The 21,320-nt window shown below is 38.8% G+C and overlaps 3 protein-coding genes across 6 annotated transcripts in view; 2 read left to right on the top strand and 1 right to left on the bottom strand.

Annotated features, from left to right (window-relative positions):
* The window catches only part of LOC146308299 (tyrosine-protein kinase JAK2-like), a 42,276-nt gene extending 40,076 nt beyond the window's left edge, over positions 1–2,200 (bottom strand). Inside the window, exon 1 of the mRNA XM_084746273.1 lies at positions 1,754–2,200. The gene's annotated coding sequence lies outside the window, so the exon portion shown is untranslated. The remainder of the gene's footprint in view (positions 1–1,753) is intronic.
* A 4,321-nt stretch (positions 2,201–6,521) lies between these two features.
* LOC146308298 (zinc finger and BTB domain-containing protein 6-like) lies at positions 6,522–8,911 on the top strand. Its single transcript, XM_084746272.1, has 2 exons — positions 6,522–6,830; positions 7,845–8,911. Exons 1-2 carry the CDS (start codon positions 6,522–6,524, stop codon positions 8,880–8,882), a joined length of 1,347 nt encoding a protein of 448 aa, XP_084602398.1. The 3' UTR covers positions 8,883–8,911.
* A 5,330-nt stretch (positions 8,912–14,241) lies between these two features.
* rc3h2 (ring finger and CCCH-type domains 2) overlaps positions 14,242–21,320 on the top strand; it is a 33,602-nt gene continuing 26,523 nt past the window's right edge. Inside the window, exons 1-2 of one of the 4 annotated variants that reach the window (XM_084745575.1) lie at positions 14,243–14,843; positions 19,426–19,634. The gene's annotated coding sequence lies outside the window, so the exon portion shown is untranslated. Of the gene's footprint in view, positions 14,844–19,425; positions 19,635–21,320 lie in introns of all 4 variants that reach the window. The other 3 variants (XM_084745577.1, XM_084745572.1, XM_084745576.1) reach the window with 3 other exon arrangements.

Raw genomic sequence — 21,320 nt, 5'->3', positions numbered from 1 at the left:
GTCCAACCCTAAATAGGTATACTACTAAGCGTTGCCTTGTTGTAATAAAAGTTGAATTAATACTGTATCTACTCCCTCAGTGCAGTAGTCCCCTTCACAAGGTATACAGTCAGTTAGAGAATCCATATTAGTATTGTTGGTTGGGTATGACTAAAATATTGCAAACAACACATTTTCCCCTCTCAAAACCAGAAAACAGAGCCAACATTATGAAGCTCGAACTGGAAATTAACTTGACTGCTCTGAAGAGAACCAACTAACCTGGCTTTTAAAATGAATGATCTATAGGATAACTATCCATATAAAATCATCTGGCAGCACTGTCCACTAAATATACACTCAATTGCCACTTCATTAAGTACACCTAGCTAACCTAATGGGGTCTAATAGAGCAGTCCTGCAATAATCATACTGACATGAAAGCTACAGTGTTCGTTTTTTTTTTTTTTTGTTTTTTTTTTTTGTGTTTAACTGGACAAGGGAATCCCCTTTCCTGTACCTAATTACAAATCAAAATGGCTTTACAGTTGGATCAGTACCTCTTGAAGTTTGGCATCTCTGACCAATAAATAAGCCAAAATTGGCAGCAGAAACTTGTACAAAACATGAAAAACGAGCATTTGGTGTGTCCATTTAGGCTACAGTAGAAACCGATCATACAACATGGCAGCCTCTATGTAAGAGAACACACATCCTCTGCTGTGATTCTTCAGCTTTTCTGCCATTCCTCCTTCATAAGCAAAAAAAAAGTTCATGCCCCCAACCCCCAAATTTTTTTTATCAATCATCAGGGTTGATAATTATGAATCCAGGGAAGGGGGGTAAGAAAATAGCTTGTAGCTCTGCATGATGTGTCTGATTTCAAGTGTTGAAGTTTATGTTTATTAAAGGTGGGCCCAGTCAAATAGTTAAAGTCATAAGTAGACAACAAAATCCAAGATGAAGTTCAGTGAAATAAATGTCAGCATGACAGTATCTGCAAACTCTTATGTTTATTTTCCCTAGTTTCACTCCACATTTCCCCCCTTGTCACAGGACCCCACCAGAGGGGGGCCACACCACACTTTGAGAACCACTGTTCATATTTTCTTATTTTCAGGTAATTATGCACTAATGAAAACATACTTGTTTACATAGAAACTTGACTTTTATTCTTTAAAAAATGTTCATTGTTCTATTTTCAAAATAGCTGGCAATTAGAGTTAATTTAATAATCGATCAATCGATTAACCGACACAGATCTTTTATATTAGCTACTATTTCTGCTGCAGTATGTCAAGATGTCCCTGTAAATCTTACATACTGGTCCTTTAAACAAAAACTGATGATTAAATCTCTCATGAAGGTATGCTTTATTGCAGGGCTGTTGTATTACAATAACATGACATTAGCATTGTGTTGACATAACCCTACAGTGAAATATAACAGCTGTCATTTTTTAATATTAGTATTTCACATCTTAGTGACAAGATCAATTTAATTTATGAGGCTGCGGTTTTTGCCTTTTGCTCAACACTTTCATATCTATTGAACTGTTAAACACATACACACCCTTCTGCTCACTTTTATGGAGACTGGTCTTGCAAAATGTTCAGCGGGACTCTCAAGCTAGCTTTACCGCGAGTTAGCTACATCACAGAGCAGCTGTTTAACTTTGCTAATGTAACTGGTGTCAGTTGGTGTACAGGAACTCATGACACCACCATATATGTATGAACACAACATCACACACACATACGGACACTCAACTTACTCAGCCTGTTGTCTTCTGACGTCCTGCGCCCGCTTGAGATTTTGGTCTGTCGGCGTGCCTTTGTGGTCCAACACAGAGTCAACTTGGACGGGCTCTCGGCGTTAACGTTAGCTAGCTCAGCCTCCTAACGGCTGACGTTAGCTGTCAACAGAAGTACGCTCGCGTCGTTATGTCCCCCGTCGACTGCCATTCCTCCGTCGTCTTCACATCTTTCCTCAACTACTTTCATTTCAGCCACTTGGTGAATCTCAACGAGCTTCTTGTTGTTTGACTGACATACCGCATTGCGTTTAGTGGGAAACAACTGCTTGCCTCACCCTCGCCCGTCTGCCTCCTCTGAGCAGAAGATAGTGGTTTACATGCACAGTGTGATGATGATGATGATGATGATGATGGTGGTGGTTGTGGTGAGGGCGGAGCAGGATGCCTCCTCTCGACCTACTGACTCAGTGTTTGCTTCTTCCGTGTTTGCCACGGAGTCTCTTGTTTTTACTGGGGGAGGTCCTGAGAAAAGGAAAAGCCCTGAAAGTGGTGAAATTAAACTAAGTACATTAACTCTACAAAGGTGGGAAGTAACGACTTTACTTAAGTAAAGTAAAGTGAACTTTTTTAAGGTTTTACTTTTGTGACAACTCTGCTTTTACTCCCTACATCTTGACACAAATGTCTGAACTTTCTGGTCTTTACACAATTTAAAGCTTGTTACAAGTTTTAATGATTTAGGGGGGAATTATTAATGCATATTTGTGCATCGTATTCCCACCATCAAGACCAACCTAAATTGATGGAACAATTACACTTAGAAAAGACAATTCCTTGGTGTATCCAACAGTGAATATCCAACATAGCAAATGTATCAAGATGAAAAACTTTCTAAAAGACAAGCTGAAAAAGATGTAAAAAAGACAAAAGACAATGTAAAACACATAAGAATATGAAAAAGACAAGTAGGGAAAGACCTAACATAATGAAAAAATGAGGTAACAAGATGGAAAATGATGGAAAAGACATCACAAAACATAACAAAACGAAAAAACGAAGCAACAGGACAAAAACTGATCAGACGCTACAAGGTGTAACAAGACTAAAGACGAGGCAACAAGATGAAAAAGATGTAACAAGACAAAAGATAACATGGAATATGAAATACGACCAAAAACAATGGAAAAGACTTACAAAGCGGAAAATGACAAAAGATGCAACAAGACAAAAAAGACATAGCAGAGACAAAAAACAACGCGAAAGACATAAAAAGACCAAAAAAAAGTGCAACATGACAAGAAAACAACATAAAAGAAGAAAAGACATAACGAGGAAAAACAATGGAAAAGAAGTAATAAGACAAAAATGACATTACAAGAGGAGAAATTAACAACACAAAAATCAATGGAAAAGACATAAAAAGACAAAAATGATGTAACATGACAAAAAAACTGCACAAAAGACATAAGTTGAAGTGCAATGCAAAAGATGTAACATTTGGGTAGATGCATGTTCCAAGGTGCACCATAAGTGTGCATCTCTGTGTGGAGTTACAGATAGTAAAAGAATAATATACATCGCAGGCTGAAATATTTCTGGATGTCTTGAAAGTAGCGTTGTTGAAAATATTTCTAAAACATAACTTTTTTGAACTTTTACTTGTACTGCTTGTACTTTTGCATTGCTACTTGTATTTCAGTCAAACATCTGAATACTTCTTCCATTACTGCACTAAGCATAATACATGCGATATTTAACGGGTACATGGTTTAATATAAATGTCATCACTATAACAAACAGCTATGAAACCAGCAAACCAAGGCTATATGATTCTTGAAATTTGTAAAATTTTGACTTTTTTTGTCAGTGCTCAGTATTGCTATGCTTCTTCTTTTTCTGTGAATGTGTGCACATGCCTAATACTCATAATAGTGAAACTCTCTGAGTATTACTCATGAAAATACTGCATATCCCTTTTGTCCAGATCATTCAAAGATGTCATAAAAATGGAACTGAAACAAAGGCTAAATGGACTTTCATTTACAGTGAAACAGTTTTAATAAATTAAATTCATTTTCAATTTGGCCAATGTCTTAAAACACATAACCAGCATTTAAACGCATTTATGACATTTAAATATTTAAATGTAATTTTTGTATGTTGAAAAACCTTTTTTAAGTATTATTCACTAAATGAAACATAAGAGTGTAAGACTTGGATAAAAAGGATGGTCACTCCCTCCTATTGTTTTTGTTGTATGCACTTGTGTACTGACTCAGTACAGTAATCATTGGGAACATTCACCTTTGGGCAGGATAATGCTAATAACTGCAGTTTTTAAAATCAGTCCTTTTTGAACGGTCTGTTCTTGGACATAGTCTCTTTTCCTCTTCACCTGTGAAAACATTTCAAAAGAACAAGAACAAGTTCAAGATCCATGTCCTCTGAAATAATAGCAAAAGTGAACTCGGCACATAGTACTTAAGTTCATTAGTTCTTAAGACCTCTTGCAACTATTTATTATCCTAATTGTTCTGTTTTCCCTTGGAATAATTCTATGAATACATATTTGGTGTGCAACTTCCAGGACAGAGTTGTTTGTGTAGGGGAGGGAAACATTTGGAGTTTTGCTTCATTCTTGGGGATCAGAAAAAGTGGTCGAACCATGTTCAGTGGGTGAGTTTAGACTCACCTGCAGCTTCTTTCCTCTTCAGGAGGTTCCTGTGGTCCACTAATATCTGTATCAACTGTATCAGCATTTGAATGTAGAACTTACTGTGCAAAGTAGTGAAAGTAGTACAAAAGTAGAGCAGTGCATTTAAGACATTGCATATTTAAAAACAGACTTCCAAAAATGCCCAAAAAGAAACAATTCAATGAAATCTCCAGAGGGACTAATTGCAGACAAGATGGTGGATATTAACCACAGTCGTCAAAAGTATGCAGGAAGTCACTTGGACAACGGTCAAGTCAGAGATGTGTCAGCATTAAATCTAAATTTGGGTCGTGTTTATAAAGAAAGCTAAGATTTCCAACCCCCCTGTGAGATTTTTATGCACTGTATCTTCATTGTGTATGTAACACGGACTGATCATGTTTTAGAATGTGCTATCAGTGGTTAAGATCTGGCTACGTTTGGGGACAGAAAACAATTGCTTAGGGTTAAGGATAATGGTTTGGGTTACTGAATTGCAGTTATTTCAATGTATTGCACATTCTCTTGGCTTGGGTAGGTTAAAGGTCATCCAACCAATCACTGTAAAAAAAAAAATTATACAAAAATTTAGTGGAATCAACTATTCTTTTCTCATTACCTTAATCTATATATACAAGTTTTGTTTGTTCAAGTTCATTAAACGTACACTTTCTAGTATTTATCTTCAGAACACTTTCAAACATAGAAACAAGTTCTTCTAACCTGACGATGAGTTAAGTTGCTGTTTGTCTCTAATGAAAACACTGCAAAACATTGAGAAGGTCAGTCTTGAATCCCTGGTTTCATATACTGTCTGTGTGCCAATGCTAGAACAAAGTAGCTCCAATAGGAGCAGCTGCAGCTGTAAGTTCTTTGTGTGAAAATTGGAACTGATTTTTCAAACTGAGAAAGTGTAAAAGGAAATCAAATTTGACTGAAGAGTTGTTGGATCAACTTACTGTCTTATGAAACATATTTTCTCAAGTACAACCGAATCAATATAAGGTTACATGCCCTTGTAAATTGATGTGGAAGGGGTTAATTAGTTCATCCTCCTGTGCAAAACACACACACACACACACACACACACACACACACACACACACTGCTGTCTAAATTCAAGGTCCTCAGCAGAAAAGAGGGAGGATGCCAGGCTGACCGTTGCTTCACAGCTAAGAGATGCATCTCATCCCCCTGCATGTATAGCCCATTTAAGTTTCTGTTTTTTCCGTCAATAACTGTGGTTCAACAGTCAGGCAACCAGAGACTCACTGTTTGTTGAATTAACTGCGGTCTTCAACCAAGAGAAGCAGCTTCTCTCACCCACTGGATCCCTCATCACCGTTGGAATGAACCTGCAGTAAAAGGTGGGGCTGGATCATCACATCCATATGTGCTTCTCTCTCTCTCTCTCTCTCTCTCTCTCTCTCTCTCTCTCTCTCTCTCTCTCTCTCTCTCTCTCTCTCTCTCTCTCTCTCTCTCTGGTATTTGAGTGCTGTGGTGTAGATTTTGCTGCATTGTTTAGTTGCAAACCAAAACCAGCTCGTGATACTGATGATTGGATGTGGGAAATCACATTGAAATTTCAAAAATGTGCTCTCACTGTTCAACTAGAAGTAGCAAAAAGGCCCACAGCTTTTGAAAAGGCAGGCTGCGCTGCACCAACAATGATTACTTTTTAATCCTGATTGAATCATGGTTTAACTGTAATTTATTGCACCACATATTAAAACTAGCTAAAGAAAGATTCAATTTAAACCTCTCTTTTTACATTTAATTATGTTTCACTGACATTTTACACATTTTACATTAACTTTTAACTAATTTCGAGGAGGTTTAACTGTTAAAATGGCTGCCTTTTTTTTTTTAGATGACTTTAGAAAAATAATTATCGGCTGAGCCATCATAAATATGCTAACTAGGCTAACCAACCATTTAACTAGCTAGCAAACAATATAATAGCTGTTTGGTTTTAGCCAGCTTGCAAACAATAAAAACTAAAATCTAAGTGTTTGTCTTTTTCAGCTAGCTTACATTGATCCAAATATTGATTAAACCAAATACTCTCTTTTTCAATCCAAACAGATCATCATGTCAAGCTCTTCTGACACTCTACAATTTCGTTTCCCCGCCCATGGCGATTCCATCCTCACTAGAATTAATGCTCTGAGAGAGGAGCACCGCTTCTGCGATATCACGCTCCTTCTTGGGGGTCCAGGAGGTGACACTGTCCAGCCCCTCCATTTCCATGGTCACAGAGTGGTGCTTGCAGCATCCTCAGACTTCCTTCGTGACCAATTCCTGCTCCACAAAGGCCGGACTGAGCTGAGTGTGGGTGTAGTTTCCAGTGTGGAGGTTGGCAAGAGACTTCTCCTGTCCTGCTACACCGGGCTCTTAGAGGTGCGATACAAGCTACTGCTTATCTGAACTCTTACAATTAAAACAAAGGAGAATATCCAGAATGTTCCCTGCTGTACAATACACTCATTAAAAACATAAATGCAGCACTTTTCTCAGTGTTTTCTCAGTTTTTTTTTTTTTTGCTGTGCACACAAAAGGTGTATTTATCTCAAATCTTGTTCACAAGTTTGTGAAAGTTTGTGTTAATGAGCCCTTCTCCTTTGCCAAGATAATCCATCTACCTGACAGGTGTGGCTTACAGAGATGTTGATTGATCAGTTTGATTATTGAACAGGTGTGTCTTGGATTAGTCACAATAAAAGGTCACTCTAAGATGTGCAGTTTCATCTTGAAAAAAATATATTTATTAGGCACTGCACTGTGGCCATTTCACATAGGGCTACAGGTGCCAGATTTTTTTTCCCAGGAGGGCAAAGTCCATTATCTGCCTCACTCCGCCTCTGATTGGCTTACCCTGATATTCTATATGCTAACCCTAAGCAATCACTGCTCATGCCTAACCTTAAACAGCCCAACCAACAAAGGCAAAGAGTGCTAGCCAAACAGAGGCAAAGTAGTGTAGGTCGTGACAAAATTTGAGAGACAACATTTTGTGTGTACAGAAAAAGTCCTTTTTTTTTTTTTTACTTTAATTCACGAAAAATGGGACCATTTTATGTTTTTGTTGAGTGCATTTTACAGCTCTTGTATTGCTCAACTGAAAGACACTGTCAGAATGACAGGCTATAAGAACATCAGTAGTAACATTACTAAAACAGAAATAAGGAACAAACATAACGCTACAACAACAGAAGAGTGGGTGTTACGTGATATGAAAGTTAAAGATGACTGAGACTGCCTCACTCAGTGGTTTTGTTATTGCATATCTGTATGAATTGTGCAAGTGGAAGTTTGACATCTTGCAGTGCCGGTCGTTTTTTTTTTTTGTTTTTTTTTTTTTTTGTTTGTTTTTATATCAGTTCACTGTTTTCCTTGGTTTCCATGTTACTGTAGGTCCCTCTGAGAGAGCTGGTGAGCTACCTGACTGCAGCCAGCACACTCCAGATGAGTCAGGTGGTGGAGAAATGTGCCCAAGCCATCTCTCAATACCTCCGTCCCTCGCTAGCTTTCTTGGAACTGGAGAGACACTCAGAGGAATTGGGAATCCAGCGGCCAGACAGCAAGAAAAATCAGGAGGAGAGGGACGCGGCTCAGTCCAGCATCATCCAGAGGGCAAGTACAGAGTCCAAGTCGAAGGTCAGCCAAGCAGCTGAGGTTGAGGCTGAGGTCACAGACGATAGAAGGGCCGTTATTGCTGAAAAAGAGTTGTCTGAAGATGCACCATGTTGTCTGTCAGTGAATGGTGAAAAAAGCCAACCTGTTTTCACAAACAATCGATCAGAGCAAGATCAACACATTACAGGTGCCCTGAGATGTAAGCCGTGCCTTCTTACAGCTGTCCAGGATCGCATGTCCTCCCCACCTACGGGAGGTTCTAATCAACATGATGAATTGGTGGACACTTTCCTGAATGAAGATGTCGAAGCTCAAGGAGAGCAAAGAGAAAAAGAGGAAATGCTTTTACTGGCAGCTCAACTGGAAGAATGTGGACAGCTCACGGACTCCAGTCTGTGTTCGCTCTCTGGAGACGAGCTGGCACATGATTCAGACAGCGTGTTGGTGCAGAGGCCGTACCTATGCAGGAGGTGTGACAGAGTCTTCCAGCACCTGGAGAGCTACGTGGGCCACCTGAAGGAGCACAGACAATACCAGTGTTTGGTCTGTGAGAAAGGCTTTTCCCAGAAGAGCAACCTGACCCGCCACATACGTGTCCACACTGGTGTCAAGCCTTTTCGATGCCCACTGTGCCACAAGACATTCTTCCACACGGCCACACTGCAAGACCACTTAAATCTACACACAGGGCACGAGCCCTATAAGTGCAACTACTGTGCTGTGCACTTTACTCACAAGCCTGGTCTCAGACGCCACCTGAAGGACGTTCATGGGAAGAGCAGCCTGCAAAATGTGCTTGCAGAGGCTGGAGACTGATGATAAAGAAAGTTTTTTTCTACATTATAACCATTACTATATCATTTTTGGAGCATGTCCAATAAGTTGTCAGAAGGCACATTAAGCTATATGATGCAGATACCCCTGACTTGGAGGGTAATAAGGATAACATATTTCAATACAAAAAAAAATTATTATTTTTGAATAACCCAGCAAAAAATATAGCTGATCTGATCAAATTTTATTTCGTATATCTTATGACTTAAGAACTAAGTGCACAATTTAAGCTAAAAGATAAATCCAGACTGGACTGGTTTGGGGAGTGCAGTAAAACAGTTGTCGGGAACATAATATGGCACAGCAATATTTTAATTTACCTAAAAAATAATCATTCAGCTTCCACCTTTTATAAGATAACTGCTAATGCAATATATGGCTACTGTGAGAACCTCAGGCTTATCTGGCAGAGGGATTTCAATTTGAACACTGATGAGGACTCTTGGGCAGTAATTATTTTAGTGCAAGTTTATTTACAAGAGAAGTTTGGGGAAAATGTATACATTATAAGATACTTAATTGATAATGTTCTACTTTAGTTCTTTATTTCCTTCATAAAATGGGTTTACTTAAAGATAATATACCCTGGAAATATCTATCTATCTATCTATCTATCTATCTATCTATCTATCTATCTATCTATCTATCTATCTATCTATCTATCTATCTATCTGTGTGTGTGTGTGTGTGTGTGTGTGTGTGTGTGTGTGTGTGTGTGTGTGTGTGTGTGTGTCTGACAACATACCCCTTCTGGGTGTATGCCTCATTTTTAATTAATTTTATGGATATTTCTTTTTCAATTAATTAATAGACAGGTGAAAGGAGTGGGCGCTTTCTTTTTGGTCCTTCTTTTTTTGGTTGTGGCACGCCGAGTTTTGTTTTGTTTCCAGGTGTGATGTGATGTGTAGACTGAATCAGCTGATGACTCCTTCAAGGACTGGTGCTGTGCTGCTGACAGACTGGGAAAGGATGATGCTGTGCTCATGTTTAGTCTCTGCTTGTTAATGTGATCTTTTTTCTTTTCTTTTCTTTTCTTTTCTTTTCTTTTCTTTTCTTTTTGTCTTTTGTACTCGTTAAATTATATTGGTCTTGATTTTAAACAGTGATTTAAAAAATTCTTTATTTTCAGACAAATTAACAACTGTTAGCTCATTGTTAGACTGTTCGCCCCGTGCACTGAGGCTGTGAGTCCTCTGCAGCAGCCATTGCATTGCTCCCACTCTCTCTCCCCATTTCCTGTGATATCTTCAACTGTCTTATAAATTAAAGGCATAAATTTTATTTATTTTGGGTTAGACTGATCTTTTTTTAATTCGAGCAAAATCTCAGAGTACAGATGAGCCCACTTTTTCTGTTACACCAGTGTCTGCCATCATACTGAGTGTTAGTGAGCTGATGCATTTGCACTGTAACATCTGGATAATGGAGAGTACTAAGGGTCCCTCTGTGCCTTCTGTGGTGTTTTCTTGATCTACTGTAGAATGCAATGTACACATTTTATTATGGTATATCACCTGCAGTCATGCAGTTTCATGTAGGGCTGAGCTGAGCATAGTTTCTAACACCTTTGAGAGTGCTCCTGTATTTAACATAGCATGTAAAGACAACTGAATGTGTGCGTCTAAACCTTTACAACTACAGATGTGTTGTTTCAATGGCCAATTTAACCTCAGGTCAATGGACAACAGTTGAAAATGTGCCTTTTGGCTAACACTGGCACATTTACAGTGATGTTGATCAATGTGTATTGTCCATGAGAATGAATAAATAATTGGAAAGATTGTTCTGCTTTACCAAGAAGATAAGCTATATATATATGTCTCTATGTGAATACTGTTGTAATTACTGCAACAAATTCTAGAGAAAACTTTGTTTACTTGATAAAAGAAATAAAATGTCCAGGGCAGCTGTAACACATCAAATTTTAACAGTCATAAAAAAATTAGTGATAACACTTACTCTGCACATGCTTGAGTAAGACGGATTATGAAATATGAGAATTGCTTTTTTTGCTTTTTTTTTTTAGCTTTTTTTTTTTAGCTTTTTTTTTTTGTATTTTTCTTGTGCTGTCTTTAGTTTATACTGTGACTTTAAACTTAGCTTACATCAATTTGTTCTCTGCATTATTGGCTAAAAATAATGTAAAATTAATATAATACTACTATGCCTGACATCTAAAAGAATTTGAATCATTTACAAAAAAAATATTAAGTAACATTATTACATACTATAACAGTAATGTGACTGCAGTATATACATACATATACTGAAAAAAAATACATATTTATATACATATATATTATGACTTGTTTTTATTAGTGGAAATATATAAATTGTATTATCAAATGTTACATTTGCCCTATAAAGACTGTACCTTGGCTTGACTGAATACTGTAAGATAGTACAGGCTGTACTAAACTGAGGCTAAGGGTTCACAGACAACCATTGCTTCTCCATTTGACCTGACTGAAATTTGTGCAGCTGGCTGAGCATTATGTTATAAGTGAGTGGGTTCTCCTGCATGGCTGAGAGGGTTTCCATGCTCTCTCATTCCTTTCTTTCCCTTCACATCTCTCCTTCTTTTATCCTTGAATGGAACAGTAGTTGTTGCACTCGGGCCATCTGAGGCGCCACTGATTTGAAATTTGTGTCTTTGTGCAAATAATGAACGCATGATGGGGTGTGTATTCGTCACAAAAATTAGCGAGAATATATATAGTATACAGTATATGTGTGTGTGTATGATATCAAGGAATAGAGAGACTACACAATAATATAGTGAAAGATATACGAAGGTATGTGGAGTATATCTGACTTGCATTAAAATAGATGCACATATCATCTCCATTGGTGAACGTAACTCAGTCTTTATGTGTGATGAAATGTTGAAGGAATTTGACATGGTCTATATACCCACACAGTTGCACACACAAACACACAGACAGACAGTAGATGTGGCATTTGGGGCACCTCCATTATGAATGAGAGACTGAGAGAGGTATAAAATATGAGGAGGATGAGGGCAATGGGGAAGATGGAGGAGTCATGGTAGACAGAGATGAAAAGAATGATATAAGAGAGGCTATTGAGAGAAAATAAACATTTTATTTGTTATTGTGATAATTAGAACCTTAAAGTATGTATGCATGCATGACCATAATTGTTCAATTACTCTGATGTTGATGGGAAAGATGGTTTCTATACATCCATGATCCCACAATTTGACAAGATGTCAAGATGAGCTGCAAGGAGGAAGCATGAAGATGAAAGAGCAGTACCTGCCCCTCCTTCATAACCACTGCTGAAATGCCCTTGAGCAAGACCCCCAACCCCCAATTGCTCCATGGAGCTGAGGAGAGCTGCTCAGTGACAGATCAGACTGTGGTTTGTGGTGGTTAGGTGTGTGAATGTGTGTAACTGTGTGAGTGTAGAGCAGACTGTAAAAGATGCACTTAGCAGAACTAGCCATGATAAATAAAGCTTAAGTTAAAATACTACGTTTGATATTTCTCTGACAACTTGTCATATTTAACCAGAAAATCTTTTAGACTTCACTTGGACTTGAGCCTTTTTTACTTTGAAATATTTGATACCTCTCCCACAAGCAGCATAACAGCATATATGCAGCATACCTGCATAACCTGCTGCAGCCACAGAAAGGGCCAAATCGTCTTAAACTTTGTGACACTGTGGTACTGTGTTGGTGAGGTGTTAAACATTAATATGTGCTTTTATTGCAGGATAATGTAAGAGTACACTGACCTTCTGATCAGGTCAGGAACACTTATTGTCACTTCAGTAAGGATATCTCTCTGGTAATGCAAACAATTCCGGACAGCGAGTTACTAAATTAAGTACCCAAGTAAAAAGTCATAGGAAAGTTTGAATTACTGTTTAACTTAGAGATATGTTGTCCAGACTCGTTATGTAACTGAGTTTGAGCTCCTTACAGTGCCAAAGGCACCACTTGTTACCACGGAGACAGGTGCCTGTTCACATTTCCACTAACTAAAGTAACTTTTTCAAGCCAACAGCCTCCTGTGTGTATTGGCTTGCTTCAACAGTGCTGAAGATGTCAGGAGCATCCTTCTATAGCCTCGGTCTCCCTCCGTCTTGAATAACACATCAAGCCATAAAGTACATGTCTCATTAAGATTGTTGCCAATAAGGCTGTGGATATGACACTTACATTTTAAATATTAATTCTGCATATATGGCATATAGAACATAAAATGTAATTTAGCACCAAATATGCATCATATAGTACAAGGCTCACCTCTCCTGTAGTGAACAAAGAGGTCAATGAGGAGAAGGTCTAAATTATCATTACAGTGTGACACAATACACCATTTTCACTGCAGCCATACTGATATGAAATAGTTGGATAAACCCAGGTAATGATACTAATTAAGGTCCAGTTCCATTTAGTGTAATAGACCCTTTCCAACATGCCAACATGCACAATAGCAACACCCTGACTCTGTTTGACTTGAATAGTACAGAATCCTAATTAGTATTGTTGGTAACACCTGTGTTTACTATTAATGTCAAGATGGCTGCTGGGGAAAAGGTCTGTTACAAACACTGGAGATAAAGCTTACATGCACAATGAGCCTGCTAACTACTGCTGAGATGCCAGATTTAAGTCCTTTACAGTGTGCAGGATGAAACTATCCAGCTAATAGGATTAACCTCAGTCAGTGGCCAGTACATCAACATAATCAGTGTTTTATTGACCAGTGCAGGCTCTGGATTATATTTTTACACAGGCTTATGAATGCAATGATCCCAAAACCTCTAGGCAAGAGAATACCACAATATGATAGTTATTGATATATTCAAAACAAATAAAAATAATAAAATAGTCCCTAATTGAATAGTAATTCTAATGTGATTAGCATTATTTGTGTGTAGAAAGTTTGTCTTTTATTACAAGTGCACATTCTGTATTCAACTTTAAAGTAAGAACCTTTTACATTTGGGCACAAGATTGTATTATTTAATTTAATACCGCAAATGAGTTATGTACTGAGACAGAAAATTAAGTAAAAGCAAAAAAAAAAAAAAAAAATTGTCAAAATACCCTGCGTTCCCGTATTTATGGTCAGGTTATGAGAAGGTAAACACTATAAATAATGGTGAAAGCAGATTTGAATTGAGGCTTGTTTTTTTTTTTTTTCTTCCGCTACTGCTCTTCTCTAAACGCGAGGCTGCAATAACACGAGCGGGAACAGTGCGTGTATGTGTGTGTGTTTTGTTTTTTTTTATGTCTGTGAACTTCCTCTCTACAGACGCACTTGCTGAAGTGAAGCGCATCATCCCCTGCTGCTGCTCTGCTGCCTCTCCTCTCCTCTCGGTCTGTTCCTTTAAAACCAGGCAGCCCACGCCTCGAAAAGCGGCTTGTTCCGGCTTGCCCCTTTACATCTTTTTATCCTTGCTCACAACATTAAAATAGTACCCCACGCCGCTCCGCCGACAATTACGCTACGCGCAAATATTTTTTTTTTTGCTGAACCGTCGGAGGGTTGACGGAACCGGGCGGAGTATGCGTGATGCGTAGCGGTACAGCAGCTCTCTGCTGTCCGTGCAGCCCGGCGGTGAGTCTGAGGCGCAGTTCAGGTTCCATCACCGGCGGAGCGATACCACCATCTCTTCTCCTCTCAGCCCCGGTTTGTCAGACGGAGAGTGTGTGGCTCCTCACTGTACCTGAGCGTGTGTGTCCGTCATACACTGCCTGAAAGCGGGGCAGAGGATCAAAACTGGACCGGGGGACCTGTCTCTAATGCTCTGAAATGCAGAACCACGCCGCTCTCGCATCACGAATTACCTCCCTGGGTTGGCTGCTGCGGTTGTTTTGCAACTGATGAAGATTTTTCTATTATTATTTTGATGCTCCTCTGTGGATGAACATGTTTATTCTGGTGCTGTGGTGTAGTGCGTGAGGTAAGTGACTTATCCAGAGGTGCGCGCTACTTTCTTTTGCCCCTCAAATCTAGATTTTCTTTGAATTGTGCACGGGCTTTCACGTTTTGAGCTTAGATTTGGACTGTATTCTTGTTTTGCTTTCCTCCGTAGAGAAAAAGATGGATAGTTTAGCAGCTGCAGATTTCAGAAATTACATCATTAGAACTGGAACTATCCAGCTACTAGCTCATCATCAATTTCTGCAACTGGTGCTGGTGGTTGTATTGAAAATATGGCACATAGCTCATAGCCAGCTATGGATGCAAACCAGGGTTTTCTAGAAAGAGTTGCTTGCCGTAAAAATGTAGATGTACTGCTGCAATCAATGGTGGAGGCTGGTTGATGTGACCTCCCAGGCACGACGAGAGGAATTTGCATCACTTTTTGGTCTCAAAGTGACTCCTGAGCCAACTTCAAGTGTTGCATATTATTTACTGGGGGAACCTTCAGTGTGAAATGCAGCACTGCCATCACAAAGTTGAAGTCATATTGGAGGTTACTCTATAACCTGCTGATTTGCAACTGGAAGCAACCTGATATTCTGACAATATTATACAAGGCTGCAACAACCTGATGGTTCACTCAGATTGCATAACTCCTGGTTGCTCCTGATACTGCAGACACATCTCGCAGGGTCAATAAAGTAGGCCTGTACTATACTGTATATGTGCTGTATAATACAGCGGCTCTCGAGCTGTATGGTTGCTTTGCCTCCCATCCAGAAACTACCCCCACACACTGATGACAGGCATGATGAATAAATAATCACACAGACCCACATACCCCCACTGTACACTCAAAAACAAGCGAGCAGACATGCTGAAATAACTGTAGTAACCCTGTGATAAATTATGGAATGAAATGTTTTCAAATATCACAAGAAAACAAGCTGGTCCTGCTCCATTATGGTGTAGTTTTGCCATACAAAACAAGATTCAAAATGATTGTATGATTGCATGATAATACTAGTATGTGATGTGATTTTTTCATTGCAGACTGCATGTGTGTTTGGCTACTTATACTTCCTGGAGAAACTTGGGTTTGTGTGCCTGTTGAGTCTCAAAAGATTAACAAGCATCATCAGTTCTCAGAGTTTAAGTTTAACTTTCTCTTCATCATTTACCCGCCTGCTGTGGTCACAAGCATTGTTTTGACTTTACAGACAATAGGTTCTGCTTTCTTAACAGCTGAAACAGAATAGTTCAGATTTTTTGTTCACATAAACGCAGTCTGGATTAATTTGTTTCTCTTATTCTTCTTTACCTACTTGAGTCTAAACTGATGATACGGTATCAGTTTTTTCAGCTCTGTGGTGGGTGTGAAGTTTCAGTCTTGTTGTCAGTGTGGTACCCACCACGCTGTTCCCAGAAGGCTCTGCAGTTGAGTTTATGTTAAAACTCTGGTTGCAGGTGATGTTGCGGAGGGGGCTGTGTGGGGCATGCAGGACATGTTTAGGGAGGGTTTTTAAAGGTCATTATCTTTCTGAAAGTGAAGAAAAGTGAGTCATGATAAATAATTAAGCTTTGTTGAAAAACAGGCTCATTGTAAAAGCGTGGGCACATGTTGCACATGTTTCTGCAAATGAGTAAACTGACCCTTTCTAAGTCCCGCCCCTTCTTGTTTTTATCTTTTCTGTCTTCTGCACTGAGATATGCTATGTGTGCAGCTCATTTATATTGAGAACCAAAAAACTGAAGATGGTAAAATAGAAATGGTGCTGGTGGAACTGTAAGAGTGACATATATTGATATCTTAATGGATAAATGTGTACCATTAGGATGATATATAGGCAGAAATGGAATATAATATTCATTAGTGTATTCACAAGCATATTACTTTTATGTTTGTTACCTTTGAATGAGCCATTTTATCTACATGGATGGTGGATCCTCTTTCACAGAGTCTGCCATGTTGTACCGCCATGTTTTTATAATAGCCCAGAACAGACATACTCACACTGGTTGTACATATGGTATTTCACGTTTTGCACAGGTTTCGTGGATGCTGTAGTACTCCTCCTACATGCTTGCCAGGTGAGTTGGTTGCAATCTACTATGTCACCGCCAGGTAAATTCAATACACTGCCTTTTAAAGTAAACGAATGTTGGCAAAACACTAGCTAACTAGCTAGCTACTCAACATTTAGCGTTTTGCTAACATATGTGACAATATAGCATATGTGAGAAGTTAACCTTCAAGGCCTTCTGCCAGAAAGCCCCCTTTAGGTAGAAATCTTGCCATTTTAGCCCAAACCACAAAGCTAGTTTCTCCCAACTGTGACTATGCTGCCTTCAAATGGAAACTGTAAACTTGTAATTACAGCATGGTAATTTGTGTACACGACTTGTGAACTTGGAGCTTTCAGAACATTTCCACTTGCGTGGTTGTGCGTACCACAAGAGGGAGCCGGTCATATGAGCTCATCTTGGTAAATGTGATGCCATTTTGCAGGAAAGGAGAAAGTTGAGTGAGACACCAAGTGTTTTCAAATGTTATTGGAGCACAGGACAATATGAGGCAGGACTTAGGAAGGGCCGACTGTAGAATTGATCATAATAGTATTGCTCTAAAATTGCAGAATGACACTATAATTATTAATGTGTTTATTGTTTTGTGCTGATTTACTTCTTTCATGATAGTAACTCAGTTATTAAAGAGTTTTTGTGAATTGTCTTGATTTCTTAAATCTGGATTTATTGATACAGTGAGGTCACAACCGCATGGGTGCATATTCTTACACACACTCTCACATGTTTGCACAGACACACACAGACACACACACACACACACACACACACACACACACACACACACACACACACACACACACACAGTGTATGGAATGTTCTAATTCTGGGGTCACGGTGACAGTGAGAAGGAGCAGAGAGGCCTCATATTACTCTAGATTCCTCTGCTTCAGGTCCAACACATGCTCCGTGGAGGTAGGGGTGTGTGTGCGCGTGTGTGTGTCCATGTGTCCATGCATACATTTATTATTTATTTTGTATGCATGTGTATCAGAAGGGTTTTGGGATGATATGAGCACGAGTGTTCATCCAACAGTTAAAGCAGTGCTTGTTCAAACACCCTGAGACAGCTTGTCTCTTATTGCTGCCACTGGTTGTTGTGGATTTATAAACTGGTCAAACGTCTAACTTTTAGATTATCGTTTTTGACATTTTCTCGCCTTTATTTGATAGTTGACAGTTGAGATTGGCAGAAAACATGCTGAGAGAGAGGGGATGACATGCAGCACACATCCTCATGTCAGAATTGTCTCAGGGACATCGCAGGCCCTAAACTTACAGCTGTCTGAGCTAATCTGTGATGTCAGTTTGACAAACACATCACAACAGCTTAGACGGTTTCTGGTTCTGTATGAGCTGAGGGTTGTTTGGCTTAAAATTGGCTTAAAATCCAAATGGTCTTCTTTCCACATATCACACAGCCATTAGCTACCTTCCTTATACACAGATTAATGTGGTCCCTGGTGTCTCTCTCTACAGATACTTGGGTATGATAGAGGTAACTGTGCCAACTCACTCCACCGGGCCTACAGAAATACTCAAGCCAGAGTTGCAAGTGACAGTTTAATGTCATGGCACAGCACAATCAGAAACTAATACCTGCAAAGTAGGGCTGCACCTAACAATTATTCGTTAAACGATTAATCTATTGATGATTTTTTCGAGTAATCTATTTTATCCATTATTAATCTATTATTCTATTATACAACAATTACTTTACTTAAAATACATATCAAACACTTTTCTAATTAATATTTCAATATTTTATTAAATCTTAATCCTGAAAAATTGACACATAAAGTGCATTAGATCATAATAGTGATAATGATAATAGTGGTATATTTTAAAATAGACTCCATGTTAGATGCCTGAACAGAAAAATACTGGACCTTGAATTCAAAAGGAGCTATGATGCATATTCACTTAATCACCAATCGCTGTTTCAAAGTTTTGCCAAAGGAGTCAGATTGTTAGAAAAGGTTGTCTGAAAATTTGCAAGTATAGCATAGACTTAAACTGACTTAAACTGATATTGATTTTTTAGGTGGGCCTTTATGTGGCTAAAATACTTTTTGCTGCTGACCCTGTCAACCGCAGTGCGTCTGAGCTGCCTACACCGGTTCTCCTGTCTGCTTCTCCAAACTTTGGGTGTGTTGACCACCATCTAAAAAGCACCTCAAAAAATCCAAACTATCCCTTTAAGTTATATGCTTTATGTAAAACTTGGCTTTAAATAAAAAAGCCAAACTGGGTCTTCCTGATTTTTTTCTACACAGCCTTTCACTGGCACAGCTTAAACATGGTGAGAAGATCTGGCAATGTGAAACCATCAACCTTTACCCTTAAGTTAACCTAACCTCAACCCAACTGTTCATCACATCATGAGCCTAAACCAGTGTCCAAATCTAATAAATTCCCTCGTAAAGTGAGGATGTGCTAAATGTCGTCCTATTGTTCAAATGTTCTTACCTCAATGTTCTGAAAAACACTCGAAACAATCTCTTTCTGTCTCTCTCTCTCTCTCTCTCTGTGAGACATGCCAAAGGAAACTCCAGATGCCCTCCCCCACACAGAGGGGGGCCAAGTGAGGACTCACTGTCCTGAGCCAGATGATAGCTCGCCAACTGTTGGCTGTAAAGACGCAATGTACTTCGTTCTCATCCTCCGCTCAGCAGAGTGGGTGGCTCAACAGGCCACTACAACAAATCACTGCTCATGGGTCTAGCTACAAAGCCTTCTTTCAGTGAGTTTAGGGATATTTTGTTCTTAAAAGTGGAAACTCAGTGTGCTGCATCTGTCTTAATGCTTGAGTGTTTTTTTGAAATGGCACCTTTTCCTGCACTACAGAGTGCTCTGGGTGAACTGCAGGCACGAACAAGTCTGAAAGAATAGAAACACAGGAGCTCATAGGTCAGTTTCCTCATTTTAAAATAATCAGTGAGGGAGAGGAGCCTGATGAGGAAGTTGAGGTCTCCTGTAATAAAACAACACGCCCACTGCTCCCTGTCACAAGACCGGACTTATTCACTGACATGACTGTGGGGGCTTTTTTTTTTTTTTTGTGTGTGTGTGTGTGTGTGTGTGTGTGTGCGCGTGTGGCATTCTTGCATACATGAGTAGTGATCCATTCAGGCAAGTAATGGAAGTCAAGTGAACATCATGATATGTTGGACTCCCTATGTGCTGTGAGGTACTCATGCATGTTATTAATCCAACACTGTGACGGTGTCCAGACTTATACCCAGTTATGTTTGCAGGCAATGTTAGAATGTAACTAAGTACATTAGCTAAAGTACTGTACACAAAATATTTCTTCTGCACTGAATCTCAAGGGTAAATATTTTACTTTCTTCTCCACTACATTTGTTTTACGGCTTTACTTACTACACTTACAAAGACCAAGTTTATTTATTTGCCATTTTTAAGTTGGAATAACTTCACAGTTCAGTAAATGCAACTAAATTTTGAGTGAACTTAACAAGCAGATACAACCTATACATATTTTATGACTGATAGTTATATTTACTTACCTTTTTCAAGGTAACTGATTTCCTAGATTTGTTTAAGTAATGTCAACTTGAAAGATTTTACAGTGATTACTTTTCAGATTACATTTTTCTATACTCTTACCATCCAGTGAAAACCATGTATCTCAGATTAAATGTTCTTCTATGGGCTGAGGAAATTGTCTTGTTTCTTAAGATAAACCTTTTTCTTTGATGTTTTTGAAAATGCTATTTTTCTGACACCATGAAAAATTGACTTACATAGTTACACTCAGGACAGTGACACTACAAATATGTAATAATATTATAGATCATGATGCATTGCTGTGGATTAAACTACTCAACAGTATATAAAGAAGTTGAAATAAATTAAGCCTTAAACATCTATAGCAATAAAATATGACATACACATTAATGCAGCAGTAATGTTAATCCAAAAACATTATATATAATAGACAAGTAAAACGATGACAGTGACTCATGTGCAGGACAATGAGTAGGGGAGACTGGGGAGTTTTGTAACACCAGGCTGGTTGTAACAATGTCAGTTTGACCAGTCAGAAAAATGCTGCAGTCATGTCATCAACATCATACACTCCTGTACACTACTGTCAGCTCTGCGCCCACAAAGCCAGCACCCCAAGGGCAACCATCTACGTTTGTCACAACTGTGACAACGCAGTCACTTAAAATTGTTTGCTTTATTTAAACCTATGCAATGTTTATTCTTCAATCAAGTTATATCATTAATTGGAGCAGATAACATCTGATTTTTACCCTGGTTGTTAATGATTGTGTCCCCAGATGGGGTTACAATTTACCCCAGTTGCAGGTTAAGTTGTGAAACTGAAAGTCTTTTAGTCTGACATTGACTCACATAATCTATGATTGTGTAGTAGACATCCAAGTGAGTTTTATTTGTT

The sequence above is a fragment of the Lutjanus erythropterus genome, chromosome 20 (assembly GCF_056507025.1).
Source record: "Lutjanus erythropterus isolate fLutEry1 chromosome 20, fLutEry1.hap2, whole genome shotgun sequence".
Classification (NCBI taxonomy): domain Eukaryota; kingdom Metazoa; phylum Chordata; class Actinopteri; order Lutjaniformes; family Lutjanidae; genus Lutjanus; species Lutjanus erythropterus.
The sequence above is the reverse complement of the archived record's forward strand: the minus strand, read 5'-3'. Positions and strand labels throughout refer to the sequence as shown.

What these genes read in the sequence shown, in the direction of transcription:
- LOC146308298 (XM_084746272.1), top strand. Translation starts at nt 6,522, where the DNA reads ATGTCAAGCTCTTCTGACACTCTACAATTTCGTTTCCCCGCCCATGGC. An exon ending in GCTACACCGGGCTCTTAGAG is followed by an intron (nt 6,831 to 7,844) that starts GTGCGATACAAG and finishes ATGTTACTGTAG; the next exon opens with GTCCCTCTGAGAGAGCTGGT.